This window comes from Coenobita brevimanus, chromosome 39 (genome assembly GCF_032717465.1).
Source record: "Coenobita brevimanus isolate Jiangsu-jjx chromosome 39, ASM3271746v2, whole genome shotgun sequence".
Classification (NCBI taxonomy): Eukaryota; Metazoa; Arthropoda; class Malacostraca; order Decapoda; family Coenobitidae; genus Coenobita; species Coenobita brevimanus.
In genome coordinates, this window is record NC_136992.1 from 14507281 (window position 1) to 14529583 (window position 22303).

The 22303-nt window shown below is 42.2% G+C and overlaps 1 protein-coding gene across 1 annotated transcript in view; it reads right to left on the minus strand.

Moving 5' to 3' along the window:
• NELF-B (negative elongation factor B) overlaps positions 1-22303 on the minus strand; it is a 162362-nt gene that overhangs the window by 51645 nt on the left and 88414 nt on the right. The window contains exons 8-9 of the mRNA XM_080270148.1: positions 19225-19299; positions 3980-4130 (exon numbers count right to left, since the gene is read on the minus strand). Of these exons, the coding sequence (XP_080126274.1) occupies positions 3980-4130; positions 19225-19299 (226 nt within the window). The remainder of the gene's footprint in view (positions 1-3979; positions 4131-19224; positions 19300-22303) is intronic.

Genomic DNA, 22303 nt, shown 5'->3' on the forward strand with positions numbered 1-22303 from the left:
ATTTCCCTTTTTATAGTTTAGGCTCTTTTTGTAACTTTCATTGCGGTTAACTATGTCATATGCTATCTTGAAGTTGCAATTTAGTACTGCATGGTCGCTTTTGCCGAGTGGAGGGTGATACATTAAACTGTCAATATCATTTTCTTGCCTAGTAAATATGAGATCTAGCATTGAAGGTACATCAAGTCCTCTTTTTCTGGTGGTTTCCCTCACATGTTGCATTAGGAAAAATTCTTGCATGAGATCCAGGAGCTTTTGGTCCCAACAGCTCTCTTGGCTTATTATATCTGGAGTATTCCAATTTATATTTGTATTAAAATCTCCAGTTAGTATAATTCTTTCTGATTTCTCTTCCATTTTATGTAGTAATGCTCTTAAACTCTGAATTGTACTCTCTGCCAGGTCCTCATATTCGTCTCTTTCCCATGTGTTTGATCTGGGTGGCATGTACAAATTGGCTACAATTACTTTCCCTTCAGATGTGTCGATCTCTACTGCAATAAGTTTTACTTGTGAGGGTATATCTAGTTTTATTTCATTGACTTTTAGATTTTTCTTAGTTAATATTATAATTCCTCCTCTTTTTTTTAAGTCTCTATCTCTTCTCCATATATTATATTCCTCTAAGTTTAGTATGTCATTTGATATCCTTGGTGTTAATTTTGTTTCAGTTAGGCATATTATATGTGGTTCATTTTCTCTGACATAATCATTCATCTCTAATAATTTAGATACCATTCCATCCACATTTGAGTACATCAACTTTATCATCTTGTTTATATACTTGTCATGACATGGTTCTACTACCTTCCTCCTTTTTATTCCCTCCTGTTTATGTACCACTTTCATACCTACAATCCTATTACTTTGTAAAAAAATGTGTTCTTCTCTTTTGATCTTCCCTCATTTTTTGTTTTTGCTTCCTCCCTCTTCTCTTTCAGTACTTCCAGTTCCTCCTGTGTTAGGCATCTTTTTATCCATACATTTTTGAACTCCTCTTTTTCCATAAGATTCTTTGCATTTTTTAGTATCTCCTCCAGTGTGTGTGTGTGTGTGTGTGTGTGTGTGTGTGTGTGTGTGTATTTACCTATTTGTATTTACCTATTTGTAGTATACAGGAATTGAGCAATGCTCGTGTTGTCCTGTCTCCATATCCACATTTATCAAGTCTACCTTTACACACATGAATGTTTTTCTCATGCACCACCTCTTTGTCTAAGTCGTTCCAAATATTTAAGAATATACCTAATTGTGATATACACGGAATGTACTATGCTCGTGGGTTTCCGTCGCTGTTCCTCAATAAGTCGAATTTAACTTTAAACTCGTTTATGTTTTTAGACTGGACGATCTCTTTGTCCAGGCTATTCCATAAGTCTATACTTCTGTAAGGAAAGCTATATTTCTTGATATCCTTCAAGCAGCTTGACTTTTTCAATTTCATTCCATGTCCTCTTGTTGCTCTCTTATCCCATACAAACAGATCTTCTTTGTCAATTTTATCTACTCCCACCATGGTCCTGAACACCGCAATCATGTCTCCCCTCTTTCTCCTTTCCTCTAACGAAGGCAAATCCAGTTTTTCCAGCCTCTCTCTGTATGACAGGTCTGTCAGACTGGGGACCATCTTGGTTGCTGTTCTTTGTATTCTCTCAATCTTGTTTATATCTTTCTTTTTGTGTGGGGACCACACTACCGCTGCATATTCTAACCTGGGGCGGATCATGGCCACTATCAATTTTTTCATCATTTCCTCATCCATATAATGAAATGCTACTCTTATGTTAGTCAAGAGCTTATAAGTCTCTCCAACTATCTTGTTAATGTGCTTTTCTGGTGACAAACTATCTTGGACCAGCACTCCCAAATCTTTCTCTTCTCTCCTTTTTGTGATTAATTCATTACCCAAAAAATAATTCAGTGATGGTCTCCTGGTACTTTTACCCATTTCCAATATTTTACATTTCTTTACATTAAATTTCATTTCCCACGTCCGGCTCCAATTGTGTATCCTATCCAAATCCTCCTGCAGTATTTTACAATCCTCCTCAACCTCTATCTTCCTCAAGATCTTTACATCATCAGCAAACAGACTCGCATAACTGTTCACTCCATCTACCATATCATTTACATAAATCAGGAACATTACTGGCGCCAACACTGAGCCTTGAGGGACTCCACTTGTTACTTCCCTCCATCCAGACATCTTTTCCTTTATTACTGTCCTCATTTGTCTGTCTCTCAAAAAGTCTCTCATCCATTCCAGAAGTTTCCCCTTTAGTCCTCCTATATATTCTAGTTTCCACATTAGTCTCTTATGAGGTACCTTGTCAAAGGCCTTCTCTAAGTCTAAGTACACACAATCCACCCAACCATCTCTCTCCTGTACCACATCAATCGCTCTTGAGTAAAAGCTCAACAAGTTTGAAACACATGACCTTCCACTTCTGAATCCAAACTGACATTCAGCCAAAATATTCATCTCTTCCAGATATTTTATCCATCTGTCTTTCAGGATTCTCTCACACAATTTTGCGACCATGCTGGTTAGAGACACTGGTCTATAATTCAGGGGTTCTTCCCTGTTTCCTCCCTTGTAAATTGGTACCACATTTGCCCTCTTCCATTCTTTTGGCACTTTCCCCTCTTCCAGTGAGCATACAATTAAGCTGTGAATTTTATCCGCCAGTTGTTCTCTGCATTCCTTCAGTACCCAATTAGAAATTCCATCAGGTCCTGGGGCTTTCCTTACATCTTGAGTTTCCAGTAATTTATACACTTCCTGCACCTCCACTTTTATATCTTTCATCACCGGAACATTTCTAATCACTCCCTCCCCTTCCACAAGCTCCTTTTCTTTAGTGAAAACTGACTGGAAACGTTTGTTCATTATTTCTGCTTGCATTGCCGCATCATTAAAGACCTCTCCATCTACTTTCAGCTTGGTGATTCCTTCCTTTTGTTTCAGTTTGCCATTAACAAATCTATAAAACAGTTTGGGTTCATCCTTGCATTTGTGTGTGTGTGTGTGTGTGTGTGTGTGTGTGTGTGTGTGTGTGTGTGTGTGTGTGTGTGTGTGTGTGTGTGTGTGAGCACTTAAGTCAGCTGCAGTGGGGCCAAAATTGCCTGCATCGGCTTAAGTAAACAGTCTTGGTCATGGATAAGGGGTTGTACGTTTTATTTCCCCACTTTTTTTAATTTCCTTCTTTCCATTGTTTTTTTTATAACTATTGAATGCAACTCGAAAATGCATTTGAGAGAGGGATAGAAGTAACAGAAGCAAAGGAGATAAAGAGGAAAGGAAAGAAAGAATGGAGAAGAGAGGAAAATTGGGAGAGAGGGGGGGGGTAAGGGAAGAGAGACATTGTGTTGCGGACTGTCAATGTGAGCTTTTATATTGAAAAACATACTCCTATACACAGAGAACCGGTTTATATGGTACCACTACATACTTAACAAATAACTTGGTAAACTGGCTACTGTTCTAACACATACTGGGTAGGCAGGAAGGGCTTATCGTGTGTGTGTTTTTGATATAACTAACCTTCATTCTTGTTTAAAACTGCTTTACACAGCATTATAAGTATAAGCTGGCAGTGGTCAAACACCAAACCCTCTTTTCCTATAGGTTATATACTGTACTCTGTGACTATTTGTGATATTGGGATCCTCCAGTAAAGTCAATGGCATTTTATCTGGTTACTACAGTATTTAAGGTTCATTTTCTATGTTTGAACAGTTATATAGCACAGGTTCAAGGATTTAAAGGGAGTTACACTCCTCTTGAGGGGGTTGGGGAGGGCATTATGTCACTATCTGTCAGTAGTTAACTACAGGCACCCCCTTGGCAGCTTTATGCCAGATATGAGAGACTTTACTGTATATTACGCTGCCACTGCTGGTAAAAATGTTGGAGTACTTGTAATCATAAAACTATAGTCTCTACATAGTTTGACAGTATAAGAAATATGGAAATGACCTGAGTGTTCAATGATGGTGATGGCTGACTCGCGTTCATCCAATGGCAGTTTTGCATTGAAGCGTCGGACATCATCATCCACCATCAGTGAGACTAGGGCTGGCAGGAACTTGGTCACAATCTGAGGGTCCAACTTTGGTTCCCGGAAGAGCTGAAAAGTATATGCAATAGTATTATCCCCTCACTTCAATACAATCATTATCCGAACCTTTCTTCTTCCTGTTTAAAGATGGGATGAGGACTTTAATAAAAGCATTTTAAACATAAAAACTCTTAGCAGATTTTACTGTAACATAAAAATAGCCTTATGGCATACCAAATCATTCATTCTATGCTTTTCATGACAAAATGTAGAATATACATTAGGGTGTTTCACATTTTGAATATTCTACAATTTGTTCATATCACCTGTGGTCAGGGTGGAGTAACTGTAATTTTAATTTAACTGATATTTAATTAATTACAGAAATATAGTAATTGTAATTATACTTGTAACTGAAAATAAAATTGAAGTAATTGTAATTAATTAACCGAAAAGTTAATTGTAACAACTGTAATTGTGAAAGGGGAGGAAAGTGGTACTGGTAAGGTAACCCTGTACCAAGCTGTCATTATGGGATTAAGATGCCCCGGGATTAACCCACCTATGCCACATTTTGACAGTTCTACTGACTTTGCCCCAAACACCTGTTGTCTCATTGGACCTGACCCAGCTCCTTGTCCCCCTTCGATCAGAAATGCCGAGGCCAAGGATCTTGTGGTGGAAGAGGGGTATGGTCCAGAGCCCTTGCTCCTCCCTAATCTCTAGACTTTACCAGTCACCGTGCCAATGTCACCAGAGAACTCCTCCTACTTAGGTTGCTTGGGAAAGGATGGACTGAATAAAAGGGCACAGAGAGAGAAGGCTTGACACACTTGTTCACACTCTCTCCTAGACACACATTCCTCACAGCTCACACACACACACTCTTCCCATCAGTGAACTTTGTTAACAGAGACTGGGAACTGAAGTCTCATGTCCTTGGCTGTGATAAATCAGGCCAACACACAGCATTTAACAATGCATCTGCCTATGAGGAAACTGTCAATTGGTTCAGTACTCAAGGGAGGGTAAAGAAAGTTGTAGCTGATAATGCATATTAACGGTGAATGCATTTGACATTTCCTTGCCAAGTTTCTAATAGATCAGGAAGAAGTGGGGGCTGGAAATTCATGTGACCCCAACATCACTGATGAGGATATTTGCTTAGAAGATGTTCTGACTTACCTTCCTCAAAGAATGCGATGTTTTGCACATACTCTGCAACTGTGTGTGGGAGATGGGTTTACTCACCCAAATGTAAAAATTACACTACTCTCATCAATGCTTCGTAAAATTGCATCCTTGATTAACTCAATGAGGAAATTAATAGTAGCTGCTCCGTACCTTCGATCTAAAGGGATTGTTCTCCAGACACAAACTGTCACAAGATAGAATTCACAGCTGAAAATGGTGAAATCTATACTCAAGAACCCTGTAGAGGTGAATAATGCAATGATCTCCTGTCCCAGAGAGAGAAGAGGAGTAAGAAATTCATGCCAGTAATGATTTCTGCCTTAAAGGAGCTTGTGCATTGTCCTCGAACCTTTTCACGAGGCCATGAAGGTGTGGAGAGACAGAAGAAAGTGACCATAACTGCTATTGGACCAGTGATTCAGGGACTTAAACACTTACTGGAGAATCTAATTCATAATACCAAATTACAATAATGTGAACAACTGGCTAAAGTGCTACTGGACTCTGTGAAGAAAAGATTGGATCCATACTTGGAAATGAGAGATGTTCAAGTGATGGCTATTTTGGATCCTAGGTTCAAACTGGACTGGCTTTCACTACATGAGCAGAAGGATCGAGAGCTGCCATATGTCAAGGAAATGCTTGAAGAATTGGAGGTGGTTCACGAGGGGTCAAGAATGGATAAAGAGTTTGACAAGGATGATCTAGCTGAAGGATTACTGGAATTTAAAGGACCCACACTGTTCTCTTTTATACCAAAATGTTCACCAAAGCTCCAAAATCAACAGGGATCTGAGGGAAGCACAGTGTCAGTGAATCTTTTGTTGAAGCAGTATGTAGAGGAAGGAACTCCAATTTTCCAGTGATCCAATGCTATACAGGAAAAGTGTCACAAGCTTTGCATCCACTCAAGAACCTTGCAAGAGAGGTAATTGGGTGTACTGCTACATCTGTTCCATCACAGCGAGTTTTCAGCAGTGCCGGAACTTATTTCACTTCAAACAGATCTCAGCTTGGTGTCACTTCTTTCCGTTCAGTGTGAGATTGTGGCAGATGGAAGGGTGCAAGGAATAAATGTGTTGGGAGAGTTGAATGATTCTTTGATCACGAAGGAAGAAGTGGAGAAGGCAGTAAAGGATATGAAAACAGGGAAAGCTGCAGGTATGGATGGGTGTGCTGTGGAATGCCTGAAGGGTGGTGGAGTGACTATTGTTGACTGGTTAGTAAGATTGTTGAATGTGTGCTTTGAGAAAGGTATGGTGCCAATTGACTGGGCAAGTGCTTGTGTGGTCCCGTTGTATAAAGGCAAGGGTGATAAGTATGAATGTACTAGCTTTAGGGGTATAAGTCTGTTGAGTGTTGTAGGTAAAGTGTATGGCAGAGTGTTAATTGTGAGAGTTAGAGAGGGTACAGAGGGAGTGATTAGTGATGAGCAGTGTGGCTTTAGGAGAGGGAGGGGATGCGTTGATCAGGTGTTTGCTGTGAGACAAGTGTGTGAAAAGTATTTAGCGAAAGGCAAGGATGTGTTTTGGGCATTTATGGATTTAGAGAAAGCGTATGACAGAATTGATAGGGAGGCTTTGTGGACTGTTTTAAGATTGTATGGACTTGATGGTAGGTTACTAAAAGGGGTGAAAAGTTTTTATGTAAATAGTAGAGCATGTGTAAGAGTGGGAAATGCTGTGAGTGATTGGTTTCCCGTGAGAGTGGGGCTGCGACAGGGATGTGTGATGTCGCCTTGGTTGTTTAATATTTACATGGATGGTGTTGTAAGGGAGGTGAATGCAAGAGTTTTAGGTGGTCTGAGTCTGGTAAATGTTGATGGAGGAGAGTGGAATCTGAAGCAGCTGCTGTTTGCAGATGATACTGCACTGGTGACTGATTCAGAGGAGAGATTGAGACAGTTGGTAGAGGAGTTTGGAAGGGTGTGTGAAAGGAGGAAATTGAAAGTAAATGAGAATAAGAGTAAAGTGATGAAGTGTACGAGGTTGATAGATGGTAGGGGGATGAATATAGTTTTGAATGGTGAGTTGCTTGAGGAGGTAGATTGTTTTAAATATCTAGGGTCACATGTTGCTGTGGATGGAAGAATAGATGCAGAAGTGAAGTTTAGAATAAATGAAGTAGGAAAGGTGCTGGGAGGAATGAAAAAAGTGTTTAAATGTCGTTCGCTTAGAATGGATGTAAAGAGAAGGCTGTATGAGGGTGTTGTGGTACCAACTGCATTATATGGGGCTGAAACATGGAATGTGGGTGTAGCAGAGAGGAAAAGTTTGAATGTAATGGAGATGAGATGTCTGAGGAGTATGTGTGGAGTGACGCGTATGGATCGAGTGCGAAATGATGAAGTGCGAAGGAGAACTGGAGTTGTTCGGGAGATGGCTGGTAGAGTTGAGCAGAGGGTGTTGCAATGGTTTGGGCATATGGAGAGAATGGATAATGAACGATTGGTGAAAAAGATAACTAGATCTGATGTGAGAAATGTAAGGCTGAGAGGGAGACCACGAATAGGATGGATGGACAGTGTGAAGAGAGCGCTGGATGCGAGAGGGATGTCTGTTGAGCAAGGAAGAGTGGCTGTGCGTGACAGAAATAAATGGAGAGAAATTGTGAATGAATAAGTGATGACGCAGCCCTGAGGGGATATTCTCCCGCATTTGGTCTGATCAGCTAGTCAGGTCAGGTGCGGGTAAGGGGATGGGTCTGTTATGATGTGGCAGGGGTAAACCAGTTCTGCTGTCGGGCCCTCCTGCGGATGTCACTGATTGCATTGCGCAGTTGACCCTTGTGCGGTGTGATGCGGTGAGGATCTGTCCGTTCTCCCCTTTGGGGCTAAGATGCGAATGAATGTGTTTGAATGGATGAGTAAATGGAGAGTGAGTCGTCCTGTCTCGGCTACCTCCCTTTCCTTGGGGGAAGCAGCCTAGGTATATAGATAGATAGTTATTAACCCCTAATACGCGGGCATCGACAGCCGACCCCCCCTGGGTGGCGGCGTTCGATTGCGGTCTGAGTACCTGTAGGAAAATATTAGCCAAAAATCAGAGATTAACCCTAGAACATTATACTTGGTATGGCAGATAGTACTTACATTCAACTTTCTCCAGAGACAGGTGTTGAGCCTTCATGGACTACCCAAGGACTTGTGGAGACTTGCAAAGTTGGGTAACAAAATCTTCACTTTCACACCTCCAGCAACCCGGTTTCCCCTCTACCACAGCTCATTCTGTCACAGTAAACTTTATACTACAACGTACAGGTAGTTTGGAATCCGTATTTGTACAATAAGCACTGAAAATAAGGCTAAAATCAACGAAGCGTACGGCCGACATGCAGCGCGACGGCGGTCTTCCCGTCACTCAACAAACATTTCCATTTTCACAGCTAAAAACATGTATACTACATTATTTTCAATCATATTACTTCCCAAAAGATCACCGCAGTGCACTTTTTATTCTGCCTTACGCCCGTCACTTTATTCTCGTTCCTGTCGGCCGCTCGCACTGACTCGGAAGAGCTAGAACTCGCCATAATGTCACTTTGAAAGCCTGCGGTAAACTGACGCTAAACAGGGGCAAACCGTGCGAAAAAAAGCTAGTGTTACAACTGGGTAAACAAGCGTTTCCTATTAGCATAAACTGCTTGTGAGAGGAGAGCGCAGATTTACAGTTCTGAGCAGTCAGAGCGTTGCCATGTATCACAGCCAGGCTGGCCGGGCCGTGGTGGTGGGGGGGAAGGGGGGGGAAAACGCGATACTTGGCAACAACGGAGGTCAGTAGTACAAAGGTAAAGTATGCTAATTGTAGCTAAAGGGTGGTGGTACTGATAGACAATACCAGCTGGTACATCCTTGCCCGCGTTTATTCAAAATTAACTTGAATCGCAAACGCGACGCTCCGCCGTTACGTCCTTTTTCGCGAGCGTCGCAAACGCGACGCCCCGCGTTTTAGGGGTTAATTAAGTGCAATAGTGAATTGTTTCAAAAACTACAGGCTCTTTAGTTACAGTCTGAAACTTGTACATAAATGAAATCTTGATTTTTGTTTTCAAATTAGTTTGTGCCACTGTACATAAAGGACAACCTTACAATGCCAACTTTGTATTTTTCTTAACCATAACGATTTTTTTTCTCCAAATTTGGGAATCTGTAATTAACCGTAATTATAACTGATTTTGTTTTGCAGTACTTGTAAGTGTAATGTAATTGTTATTCCCAAATGTATTTCTAATTATAATTGTAATTTTAAAACAAAAGTAATTGTAATCGTAATTAAATTTTTGAAGTATAATTGCTCCAACCCTGCTTGTGGATGTGATCCACTGTCCCCAAAAATCTCTCGGAAACTGAAGCGTTTTTGAGGTCACACTCATTTGCCACATCTGGACTGGTGATACGGTTTTTGGTTACCTCTGCCAAGTGTGACTCAGGAATTTGCCAAGCCCCCTCCCCCCTCCTGAAGTCTAGCTGTGAGCATGTACTGTTTCAATACCTCAAGTGACGTTCAGTGTCTCAGTGTGAGTTGCTGGCAAGGTGGTGTCATGGAAAGTGCTTAATGTGTGGGTTCTTGCTTAGTGCATACAGTCTTATTACAGTTGTTTGAAATTTTGCCAGTCCTATTGCACATAAATCCCGTTAATCTGGTTATCAGATATTTGTTGTTGGCTGATTGCATTTTTCAGTTGCCTGATAACACCAATTTTGACCTTATCTATAGGTCAATTGAGGTCATGTCCAATGGTGTGTGGCTTGTCAAGATGGCCCAATTTCCAGATTTTTCTTCGGCCTGCCTTCCTTCCAAACAAGACATTTTGCTTGTTTTTATATGGCCACAAGGACCACATAGCACCAATTTCGAATGCGGCAAAGATGGTTTCAGAGAAACTGAAGGAATGTTGAAGGCGGGTCAACCTCCTTGTGAAATCGGAGGCCAACCTGAAAAAGCAGAATAAGCAACTCCAAGAACAATACATGGCGTTGAGGAAGGATGTGACGAAGAACACACCAGTTGATATCATACCAAGCAAGGCCCAAAGCCATGATCTTGTCTTTCTCAAGGACCTCCTCAACTACCCGGACCAGGAGGTGGCATCACTGACAAAGAAAGCCCTTCGACGTCACCTCTGGTAACTCAGTGAGGAGTCCGCCTCCCTGGGGTTTCTTCAACGAGAGACTTGAACCGGAGACCAGGCAGAGGATGCTGGAAAACCTTTGCCAGCCAGCCTGGAAGTGTCTGAAGAGGCTGGAGGGAAAAAATCTCAGCATTTCTACCACTGACACCCTGGACAGATTTGTGACCAGCCGAAAGAAAGAAATGCTAGAGTGGATGGCTGCTAAGGCTGGAGTTCAGCACGAGATCCCTCAAGCCATCTACACCCCAGACCTCAACAACCTGGTAAAAAATTTGAAAGTTATAAATGATGCTCCAGAACGAGGAATTGCAATAATCCAGGTGCTCAACGCATGATGCAAGGACAAAGAGCAGAAACAGTTCCATCTAAAAATCGTGCACAATAACTAAAAACAGTTCAGGGGACAAAGGTTAGTTTACCTAACTCCACTGTAGTCCACACTGAGATTGTCACTTTTGCATCAACTTCACTTGTAAAGTTCCGCTTTTTATCACTGTTTCTGTAAAAATATGCCAACAAATGCGACCCTTAAATTAATGGCAATTGCTAAAAAAATAAGTAAAACTCTTTCTACTTAAATGGGATAAGGAACCAATCAATATGAACTGCCACCACAATATTCATATCTCTATTTTTATACTGATGAAACACCCTAGTACACATTCATGGAATTTTGTGGCTGTGATGATTACATAGTCAAAAACAAAAGTTCACATATAAACCTACTGTGTTTAGTTCACATTCAAGGCATATCCATTACTTTTCTCCCTGCTACATCTCATCAAAGTGAATCATCTTCTCACAGAGATACAAATCAAACCTCTCTTAGCTTTGGACCTTTAGCCTAAAGAAAGTAAGATTTACAAGAACCGAAATATCAGACAAACTTTTGTCCTCAATACGCCTCATGTGAAAGATGACGTCAGAAAGGTGACATTATAAGATATATGAATTCTAATCATGCTACTGCCCAGAGATACAATGCTGCCTTAGGGAGACCCCTTGTAGTAGGGGGAAAAAAAAAAAAAAAAAAACACACTTAACCCTTTAACCCGCCATGTCTCGTCAATGTATGGGTACGTCAGAACTTTTTTTTCATGCTGAAACCCGTTGATGTACTGGTATGTTTTGAAATTGCGAGGTCCGTCATTTGCACATTTTTCAAGTTTCGCGCATGATTTTTGGTAAGCATACGCAGGAGACCTTCCACTATCTGCTGCCAGGTGGGGACACTCCTTGACCCTGCATGACCCCTGCACACCATTGTCTTGGTCACTCACCTGTTAGCAGTGACCCACTCAAGACATGGCGCACCCACCAAGGTCCCTCTCACGATGAAATTCAAGCCACCCTTGATGCCTTCACAGGCGAGAGTGATTCTCCAATTGACGACGATGTGGAGGACAAAGATTGTGTGGCGCCAGAGGAAGAAACGAGCAGCAGTGATGAGGAGGTACCGTCACTAAGGAAGGTGCAGTATGTGATGTACCGCAGGGCAAAGGAAGACCAGCCAGGACCCCAAGCATGTGCACACATCTCTCTCCGGCCCCTAGACGAAGGGTATGACGAGGACAAGGATGAGGATGAAGACGGAGCAACAGGTTGTGGTGTTCCCTCGTGGCTGGGAAGGGAGAGGATTTCACCGCGAGGAGCTGAAGGGGCGGCAAGGAGAAAGATAAGATATGGGCCTAGTGCTCTGTCTGAGGATGGCACGAGTGGTGTGGTGGGCGCCAGTGAAAGGGAAAGTGGTGGTGGTGGTGGGGAGCCAGCTCCAGGGCAAGCACGTGGAGCACCTGGGGAGCGGGCAGGTAGGGAGCATTTGCTCCCCAGCACCTTTTTCACCCCACAAACTTCCCGCGCTTCCTCCCCACAACCCCATGATGTGGGAAATGGAAGGAAAGGGAAGGGGAAGGGAAAAGAGAATGGTAAAAGGAGCGCGAGTGGGGAAGGACGCCGCTCTCCATCTCCCCAACCTACCCCACCACCCTCTCCTCCCCAATGAAGGCAACAATGGAGACGAGGCTGGAAACATTGATGTGCCGTGGGACTGGGAAGATGGGGGTCATTTCACTCCCATCATTGATCAGTTCACAGAGGAATGGCGAACTGGCTGTACCGCACCTGGCCTCCACGCAGGCTCCACCAGAGTGGATTTCTTCCACCAATACTTCGGTGAGTAGTTTGTGGAGCAAATAGTGGAAAAAACAAACACGTTCGCTAGTAGCCAGCACCGCCTAAGCAAGTGTGAAGTTACAATGGGCAGGCACTCCCAGCATTGTGACTACCCAGTGATGACAGGTGAGATGTTTATATTTTTTGTCCTGGTTCTCTTGATGGGTTTTGTAAGGAAACGACAAATTCCAGCATTTTGGTCTACAGATCCTATGATAAACACACCTTTCTTTGGGAAGGTAATGGATCAGAACAGATTTCAGCACATTCTGAGCCGCCTCCACTTTTACGACACCGACGACCATGCAAATGCTAATAACACAGATGGAATGAGGAGAAAAAGGATGGTTTTTGTTCACCTGCAGGAAAAGCTCCGCTTATCTTTCTATCCTTACGGACACCTTGTCACATATGAGGGTCTCGTGTTGTGGAGAGACCTTATTTCTTTTCGGCAGTACATACCCAGCAAGTGACACTGTTTTGGGTTCAAGATCTTCGTTATGTGTGACTGTAAAACTGGTTATGTATAAGACAAAGTCTTGTACACCAGCGCACAGAAAGACATAACAGAAGATCAAAGTATTGGACTCTCTGGGGCCGTGGTGAAGACTATGATAGAGGAATACCTTCATCGTGGTCATGTCTTGTACCTAGACAACTGGTACACTAGCCCCATTCTCACTTGGTTCCTCCACCTTCATGACACCAGAGTCTGTGGTACCGTGGAGGGGAAAAAAAAAAAAAAAAAAAAAAAAAAAAAAAAAGCCATCATATGGTCAAGGTTGAGAGGAAACTTGATAAGAATGAGGCTTCCCCCCCCCCCCAATCAAATAACATCCTCGCCACCGTATGGAACCACAACAGGGAAGTTTTCCTCCTTTCGACGGTGCACCCCCCCTGATGCACCGCAACTCCATGGATCACCGCAGTGAGAGGAGGTGCCACGTCTGGAAACCAGAGTCAGTTATTAACTACAGCATCAACATGAGGCAGGTTGACCAGTCTGACTCCATGATTTCCAGTGTGGAATGTGCCAGGACCACACTGAACTGGTACAAAACACTGTTTCTCCACCTGCTAGACATCACGGTCCTCATGCCCACTACCTCCACGCCTTGACTACGAGTACCTCAGAGACCTTCGAGGGGTTTGTGAGGGAGCTGTCTCATGAACTTATCGCTAAATATGCTGAGGAAAGGCCACACCACCGTCCCCGCCCCGCCACTGCCGGCTAGACTCCCTGATGCCTCACAGGACGACACTTCCCCAGCCTCATCCCTCTTCAACCAAACTGTTCTAGACCCCAACGCCACTGTCACGTATGTAGTCACTCAAGAGCATGACCAACCACTCATAGAAAAGACATGAGGTACAAGTGTGTTGACTGCAACATAGGATTGTGCGTGGAGCCCTGTTTCTGGGACTACCACACCTTTGTAAACTTCTGATACTGTGTGTGCTCGTAATATATGAAGCTCACTATAGTAGTAAGGCCTGTAAATATATGTGATAACTGTAACATAATGTGTAAACTTGTATGTTTGTGGGAAAGTCCTATGCAAGTTGAAAAATAGACTGTAAGTTGAAACAACAGTCACAGTGAGTCACTGGTGCAAGAAATGGCGATTTTTATGTGTTCGGTGAGTGAAACAATACTTTTATCGCCGATATTTGTGTATAAAAACCAATATATCATTGTACTACATATAAATTTGTACCAAATGAACAAATACCTACCTATTTTGAGTGGTTTGGAAGAGTTACCCCTACCATAGAAAACGTGAGAGTTGCTCTGTGGCTCCAGAGAAGACGGTACCAAGTGTGGGGAGGGTCACCTGTACAGCTCACTTCTAGGCTCAAGTGAGCACTTTTTTGTGATTTGTCATTGTTTCTCACAAAAAGAGGAGGTTTGAGAAAAAAAAAAAAAAAAATCCGAAACTGGTCAGGATTGGGGGGAGGGGTCATTGGTGAAAAATCAGTCGGAACACGGAGGGTTAACTACGATGACAAGATTGTACTTATCTGTCACTCCCAAACAGTTTTATGTAGCTGGGGAGGGGGGGGACCTTCTGTAGTAACTCATTTACAATCCTCCATTAACCTCTCCAGTACGAAGATAACTTTTTTTTGTTACTCTATTCTTGCTACTGCCAGACAGTTCAATTCAGCTTATACAAGACCTCTCATTGTGACATTTAAACTAGCTGCCTGGCAAGAAGTAAATCATCACCACCAACATCACATGCATAATGCAGTGACCAGCTTCCACATGCCTGATGATGGCAGGCAGCTTTACTAAACACATCTAAGCTATGAGGGACAACTGATCCATACAGCCAAAGACCACCATTTTCTCCTACTGGAGAAGTGACCCACCCCTACCCAGCATTTCATGCAAGGGTATGAGTGTTAAACGCTTTAGAGTGTAAGGTGAGATGCACATGTGGCAATTGTCTGGAATGGCTGTGTTTAACCCTTTGAGATTCCGATGACGATTTTGATCATCATTTCAAATCCAACCTCAGAGATTCCGATGACGCTTTTAATCGTCATTTTAAGAAACTTTTGTAAAATATTCCCCATAAATCCCATTTACGCATCATAACAAAGAGGCTCGAGCATGATGTCACGGAATGGTTATTCTATGCGTGGCGGGTATTGCACAGTTGGTCTGACTCATGGCTTTGTTTCTTTATTACTTTATTTTTGGCAAATATTATTCTACAACAAGGTATAAAATTTAAGGTTTTTGCCTAACTTCAACTCATCGCTTTGATGTTTAATTCTCTTTGTTTTCCATTTTTGAACATACTATGATAAAGTACAACTATTCAGCTTCAAAATAACACTACAACCAGCATCCCATCATAAAAAGTGTATTTACACTGACCAATCAAAGAAAAAGATTGTGAAACAAATATGTGGCAGAGACTAAAATAAAATTTTGCATTTCTTTCATTTTACTGCGCAATAAAATGCAACAATTACCATAATCTATATATTAATGTAATGGTAATTTATTGTAGTTTTGCATGGCTTAAACCAGATTTACATATCTTTATTAGTCTTTGTTTGCCGAATATTTTTCTACGGCAAGGTATAAAATTTTTGGTTTTTTCCTAACTTTAACTTGTCATTTTGACATTATATTTTCTTTGTTCTCCTTTATTGAACATACAGTGATAAAGTACAGGTATTCAACTTTAAAATGACACCACAACCAACAGTCTATCATGAAAAGTGTACTTACACAGAGGGATCAATGAAAAATATCGCGGCGTGAAGATGTGAGTCAGAGTGAGAGTGGCTGACTCTAGCACAGACATAGTGTGCCCGGCCCAAAAACCTGATAGGGTTAAGAGTGAGTCTGTACATGTCAAGGGAATCTTAACAGGGTACAAACATATCAGAACACATTAAAGGGACATATACTGTGCTGTATCCTCTTAAATATCTGCTCTAGGTGGGACTAACTACCTTACAGGAATGGTTGGAACACACACTACCAATCCAACTGCTGGAGGCTCCTATGATCACCATTATCCTGACTTCTCCCCCTCGACCCGTAAGAATGGAGTAGGGAAATGAAAGGGAGAAAAGGTTTGAAATCTTGATTAAACCGTACACAGAGATGACTTCTTCTTTTTTTTTTTTTTTTTTTTTTTTTTGCCATGGCCAAATGATTTTATTCAGATTAAAGAAATCTTCTCATAATCAACAGGCTAAACTAGCTGTTAGGTAAGGGGTAAATAACAATAACAACAATAATAATATAATTAAAATAATACTAATACTAATACAATTATTATTATTATTATTATTATTATTATTGCCTCAGGCTCCTACACTCCTCATGGGGCAATGTAGGATTGGATGATGGATGGATGGATTATTATTATTATCATCACCATCACCCTGACATTTTTTTTCCAACATTAGGATGGGGTATAAGAGCATAGTGGAAGAAAGACTGGGAAGGTATGAGTTAGAGCAGTTGGAAGGGGTGGAAGACGTATGTAAGATTTTCACGGAAGAGATAGGTGCAGCGTGAGATGGTTTGTGGAATGAGGAGGAGGTGCAGGGGTGTGCAGGGGACAGCATGGTGGAATGATGAGGTGGAACGAGCTGTGGAACAAAAGAAGAAGGCATATAGTAAATGGTTAGCAAGTAGAGGTAGGGCAGAAGATGAGAGAGAAAAGAGAGGTATGGTATATGTGAGCAGGAGTAGGGAGGTTAAGAGACTGGTGACGGAAAGTAAGAAGAAAGTGGATGAAGAGTTTGGAAGGAATCTATGTGTAAAACGGAGGGAGAATAAGAATTTTGGAAGAAGGTAAAAAAAGTAAGACAGTGTGAAAGGGGAAATAGTACGGGAGTGAATGATGGGAAAAAAAGATTGTTGGTGGAGAAGAGAGAGAAATTGAGGAGATGGAAGGAGCACTTTAAAGATTTGTTGAATGTAGAAAGTGAGAGCAGTGTGAGTATAAGTGGCTGGGGAATGGCTAGAAGAAGAGATGAGAGGAGGGAGGGGGATATCAGTACAGTAAGGTGGAAGTAGTGGAAGCAATGAAGAAGATGAGGATGGGAAAGGCCACAGAAATTGATGGAATGTGTGGTGAAGTGCTGAAGTATGGGGGTGAGATTGTTGTGGAGTGGATATGGAAGTTGTGTAGATTGGCTTGGGAAGAGGGAAGGGTTCCAGAGGACTGGAAATCAGGTATAATTGTTCCTTTATACAAAGGAAAAGGGGAGAGAGAAGTATGTGGTAACCATGGGGGTATTTGCCTACTTAATGTGACTGGAAAAATATATGCTAGAATTCTCATTCATAGGGTTAGACATATAACAGAGGAGCTAGCTGGAGTAGAACAAGGGGGATTTAGGAAGGGAAATGGATGTGTAGATTAGATATTTGTTCTATGATGTTTAGTGGAGAAGTATCTAGTGAAGGGAAAGAAAGTGTATGCTGCCTTCATGGACTTGGAGAAGGAATATGACAGAGTAGACAGGCAAGGTATGTGGAAGGTATTAAGAATATATGGAGTGGAAGGGAAATTGCTGAGTGCTGTGAAGAGTAAGTAAGAAGAAGACAGGGCTACGGTGGGAGTGGATGGTGAGCTGAGTGGGTTCTTTGATCTAAATGTGGGACTGAAACAGGGTTGTGTGATGTCTCCATGGCTGTTTAAGATATACTTGGATGGGGTTGTAAAGGAGGTGCAAAGTAGGGCAGCGGATGTGGGGGTGGCTCTAATGAATGAGGGTGAGATGTGGAAGATTCCGGTGTTACTGTTTGCTGATGATACAGTATTGTTGAGTGAAGATGAATGGGAGTTGCAAGGTTTGGTGAATGAATTTGGGACAGTGTGTAAGAAGAGGAATCTGAAAGTTAATGTAAACAAGAGTAAGGTTATGGTGTTTGAGAGGAATGAAGTCACAGAATGTAGTGAGGTTGGATTGTGAGGATATGGAGAATGTGAGTGCATTCAAGTACTTGGGTAGTGTGATGAGTACGGACGGACATTTGGGGGATGAAGTGCTTGAAAGGGTACAGCAGGAAAGGAAGGTTGTTGGTTCACTGAAAGCAGTGATGAGAAATAGGGAGGTGTGTATGGAAGTTAAGAAGTCACTGTATGATAGTACTGTGGGGTGACATGGAGGGACAGGATGACGAATGAAGAAGTGAAGGAGCATTGTGTGATGGATGTGGATGTGGCTGAGAAAATTAGGAGACATACACCAAGGTGGTTTGGACAAGTGGAGTGAATGGAGAATGAAAGATTGACTAAGAGGGTATATGTAGGTTAGGTGGAGGGAGGGAGAGTAAGGGGAAGACAGAGGATGAGGTGGAGGGATGGAGCTGAGAGGTATATGAGAGAGGGGGGAGTGAGTTGGGGGGAGGGCAGTCAAATGGTGGGTGACAGAGCGACTTGGAGGCATTTTCTCTGCAGCCATCCTTTGCAGAATTAGGGCATCAGGCTATAGATACTGTAGATAGATAGGATGGGGTTAGGTGGGGGTGCTCACCATCCACTCACTCGATGTACTGCTGCTCTTGAGTGTCTGCCTTTTCCTCTCCTCCATCATTTTTTCCTTACATCCTCTTCTGTCTTTCTTTCCTTCATTCTTTCCTCATCCTTCTGCCTACAGGTGACTTTACACTCCCTCTTCTGTCTTTCTTTCATTCATTCTTTCCTCTTCCTTCTCCCTGTGGTGACTACACTGAGTGACAAGATAAATGGTTTCCCGTACACCAGGAAACCATTTACTATGCTGGGTGGTAACCATATAACCAAATTTTGGTGCCTAGTGGTTTAGTGGGTAATTATTGTGCTCCAATTGGATTGAGCCGGTGAAGGTTTATATCCAAGGAATGGTTGGGGTTATTCCTCACATAATGCCACTCAGGGATGAGTGAGGCTGGTCATTCTGATCTTAAATGTCAGGACCAACTTGCCTAGCCCCGGGCTCATAGGATCCTCATGGGGCAACATAGGATTGGATGATGGATGGATGGTTAGAAAAGAAAACAAAATCTCCATTAGACCTGTCTCTAAGATGATAGCTATTTCTAATTTTCATCACCAGGCAATTATACATGGTACAGCTCCCTTTTTTTTTATGTCTAAGTAAATAATGATGGGCTTATCAAAACAGACTGATGGCAACTTACTTGGCTTTCAATCATATCCCAGCTGTGTAGACCTAATGCCAACATACGCAGCATCAACACCAGTACTGAATTGTCCTGAAAATAATCATCTTCATCACTGTCATCATCAGTATCATTATTATCAATATCAGAATTATCATCATTGTTAAAATCATAGTGGTAGGTGGTGGCGACCATCATCCACTCACTAGATGTAGTGCTGCCTACTTCTTCCTTAGCCTTTATCATTTTTTTTCTGTGCTTGCCCTCCTATCTTCCTATTTCTCCCATCTTTCCTGTCATTACTTATTGCTTTTCTTTCTGTTACAGGTGGCTTTACATTGAGTGACAAGCCAAATGGTTTCCTGTAAGCCAAGAAACCATTTACAACGCTGGGTGGTAACCATATAACCAAACCATACGTGCTCCCTACGTGTCAAGTGGGTTGGTGGAGGGTTAGTGCCCCTCCCTGTAAAACAAATAACTCAAAGTCAAATGGCCACCCCGTAAGGGATTATGGCGTCTGGCAAAAGAAAGAAAGAAAGAAGTTAAAATCATCAATAATCAGCAATTATTTTTACCCAGCAACACCAAACAGCATCAGCACCAAACTGAACTATTCTTAGTAAATTCATCATCATCATCATCAAAGCCCTATTTCCCATTACTAACATGATGGGTTGGGTATAAAAACAATGTAAAGAAAAAAAAAAAACTGGAGGATATGGTACATCCCTTCCCTCATCACTCAGGCCTTTAAAACTATCCTACACAAATTGTTCTTTATTGTAAATTTTTATCACCTGTACTGTATATGTAATATATTGTCTGTATCTGTATAATGTCTGTAAAGTATAGTCTGTGTAACTGTACTGTCCTGCCCTCACACCATTATAATATAATCAGCTTGTCTACAATGTGGCTAAATCATCAGTAGCTTGAACCGTGTCACTGGAATGTGCATTGTGCGAAATACACAGTCTATAAGAAAAGTGCATTGCAGTATTGTTAGGATCCTCCCCAGCCACCCCTAATGACTCCCAGGACTGCCCTGACCACCTCAAATTGGTCTTAAATGAACCAAACAATGATAAACACAATGAAAAAGATGCTGTATGTAACATGAAGTGTGGTGGCAAACACCATCACCCAACAAAATTACCCAAACCACACCATCACTCACCCTCATCCTACACCTCCACCCATGCCAACACCCACATCATCACCCCACACCATCAACCACACCACAACATCACCCAAAAACAGTGAGCCTCTGAGCTGTCATGTGGCATGTGCTGTGGGAGATGCATTTGTAAAGCGAAAGACAATGCTACATTTGAGCCTACGGCCCACACTGTCATGGATATAACCATGTTGCAGTAGTTATGAGAAACTAAGTGCCTTCTGCACTGTATATAATTAAAGCTATGGGAGGATGTATTATAGGTGAGTTGACTGTACCGTACTATATACTGTCCACATGAACTTGTGAAATTGCTCTCTCTCCATCTTGAAGGCTGAGGCACAGCAAAAAATTAACACTTGACTATGATACTAGCTGCAAGCAGTACAGCATTATAGACAGGATGAAAAACCTTAGTACTGGAAAATAAACTACAAAAGGACAAAAATCTCCACCAAGCTAAGGTGGCATCCACACCAAGGTCTCATTATGTGCTGCCTTTTCTGTTCATATTGTTACCTCTTCACTCAGTAACAGAAATACTGTACTGGCTAACTAAATTCTCGCTGGTGTGTAACAGACCTACAATTGCCAGTTCTCCCAATTTACAGCACCAGACGTATTGAACAAGTTGTGACCTTTTGGAACACATCCCTGACACATAACAAAGGCCATCTGTAGCCTCATTGTCACTATCATTGCCATTAGTATCCTCACTTACCACCTGTATCCTCATTACCACCTGCATCATGACCACTTGTATTCTCATTACCAACTGTATTCTAATTACCACCCGCATCCTCATTATCACTTGAATTATTACCAGCTGTACCTTCATTACCACTAGTATCCTATTTACCACTTGTATCTTCAGTCCTCATTACCATTTGTATCATTACCACCTGTACCCTCATTACAAGTCGGGGATGTGTTCTACAGTATCACATTTAACATTCTGTACAACAGCAGCTGTAAATTACAAGCAAATGTGGTGGTACCTCAGACTGCCACCACTGGCAGGGTAGGGCTGGTGGTTCAAGGCTTTCCTGGTTGTCATCAAGCAACTGTGCTGGTATTGGCTACTGCACCCACAAATCATGCTTGTCAGCAGAGAAGTGAGGGGTCTGGTCTTATACAGCACAACCTCGTTATCCGATCTCCCAGTAATTGATAAATTACTCTAACAATGTGAAATAAGTTAGAATCATCTTCCTGTATCCAATGCATTGCTCCTGCTATAACGATGATGCTGGCAGATGAAAAGCCTGTTGAGCACACTGACACAAGCCATCCATCACCTGTTGGAGCCAAGATGGCTGTCGATGCTTACATGCACAGAAACCCATTCCAATGCTTCTGCGCAAGCCCTGAAACTCTCACTGCTCCTTCGAACAGCTGGGGTGCTCTATCCCCCACTCTTGCTCTCTCTCTCTCTCTCTCCTATGCCCTGAAGTAGTGATCGCATCTACTGTTCATTGCATTGTGTCATTCTCTCAATCCCCTAGGTATTATCACATGTCCCCTGCAATCATTTACGTGAAGTGCTAATGATCAAAAGACATATCTGTGTATTCTTTAAAGTGGATCTTGTTGACTTTGAGTGAAGCAACAGAAAATGAAATAACTGGCCGAAGTGTTACCCCTTGTGGAAAGCATGGTGCTCAGGGCATTGCCCATTGAGAAGGGAAAATAAAACGTCCATGGAAGAATACCACTCTTAGTGAAGCCAGATATGCAACATGGGGCAAAATAAAGGCAGCCAGAGCACTAGAAGCATTGCTGACATGCTACAGATTCCCCAATCAACCATCTCTGCAATCATCAAGTGGTCTACTGATGTGTCAGCTGCAGGGCAACAGGTGTCCTCCCTAAATGCTAAGAGGATCATGTGGGCAAGGGACACCAATACACTCAAGG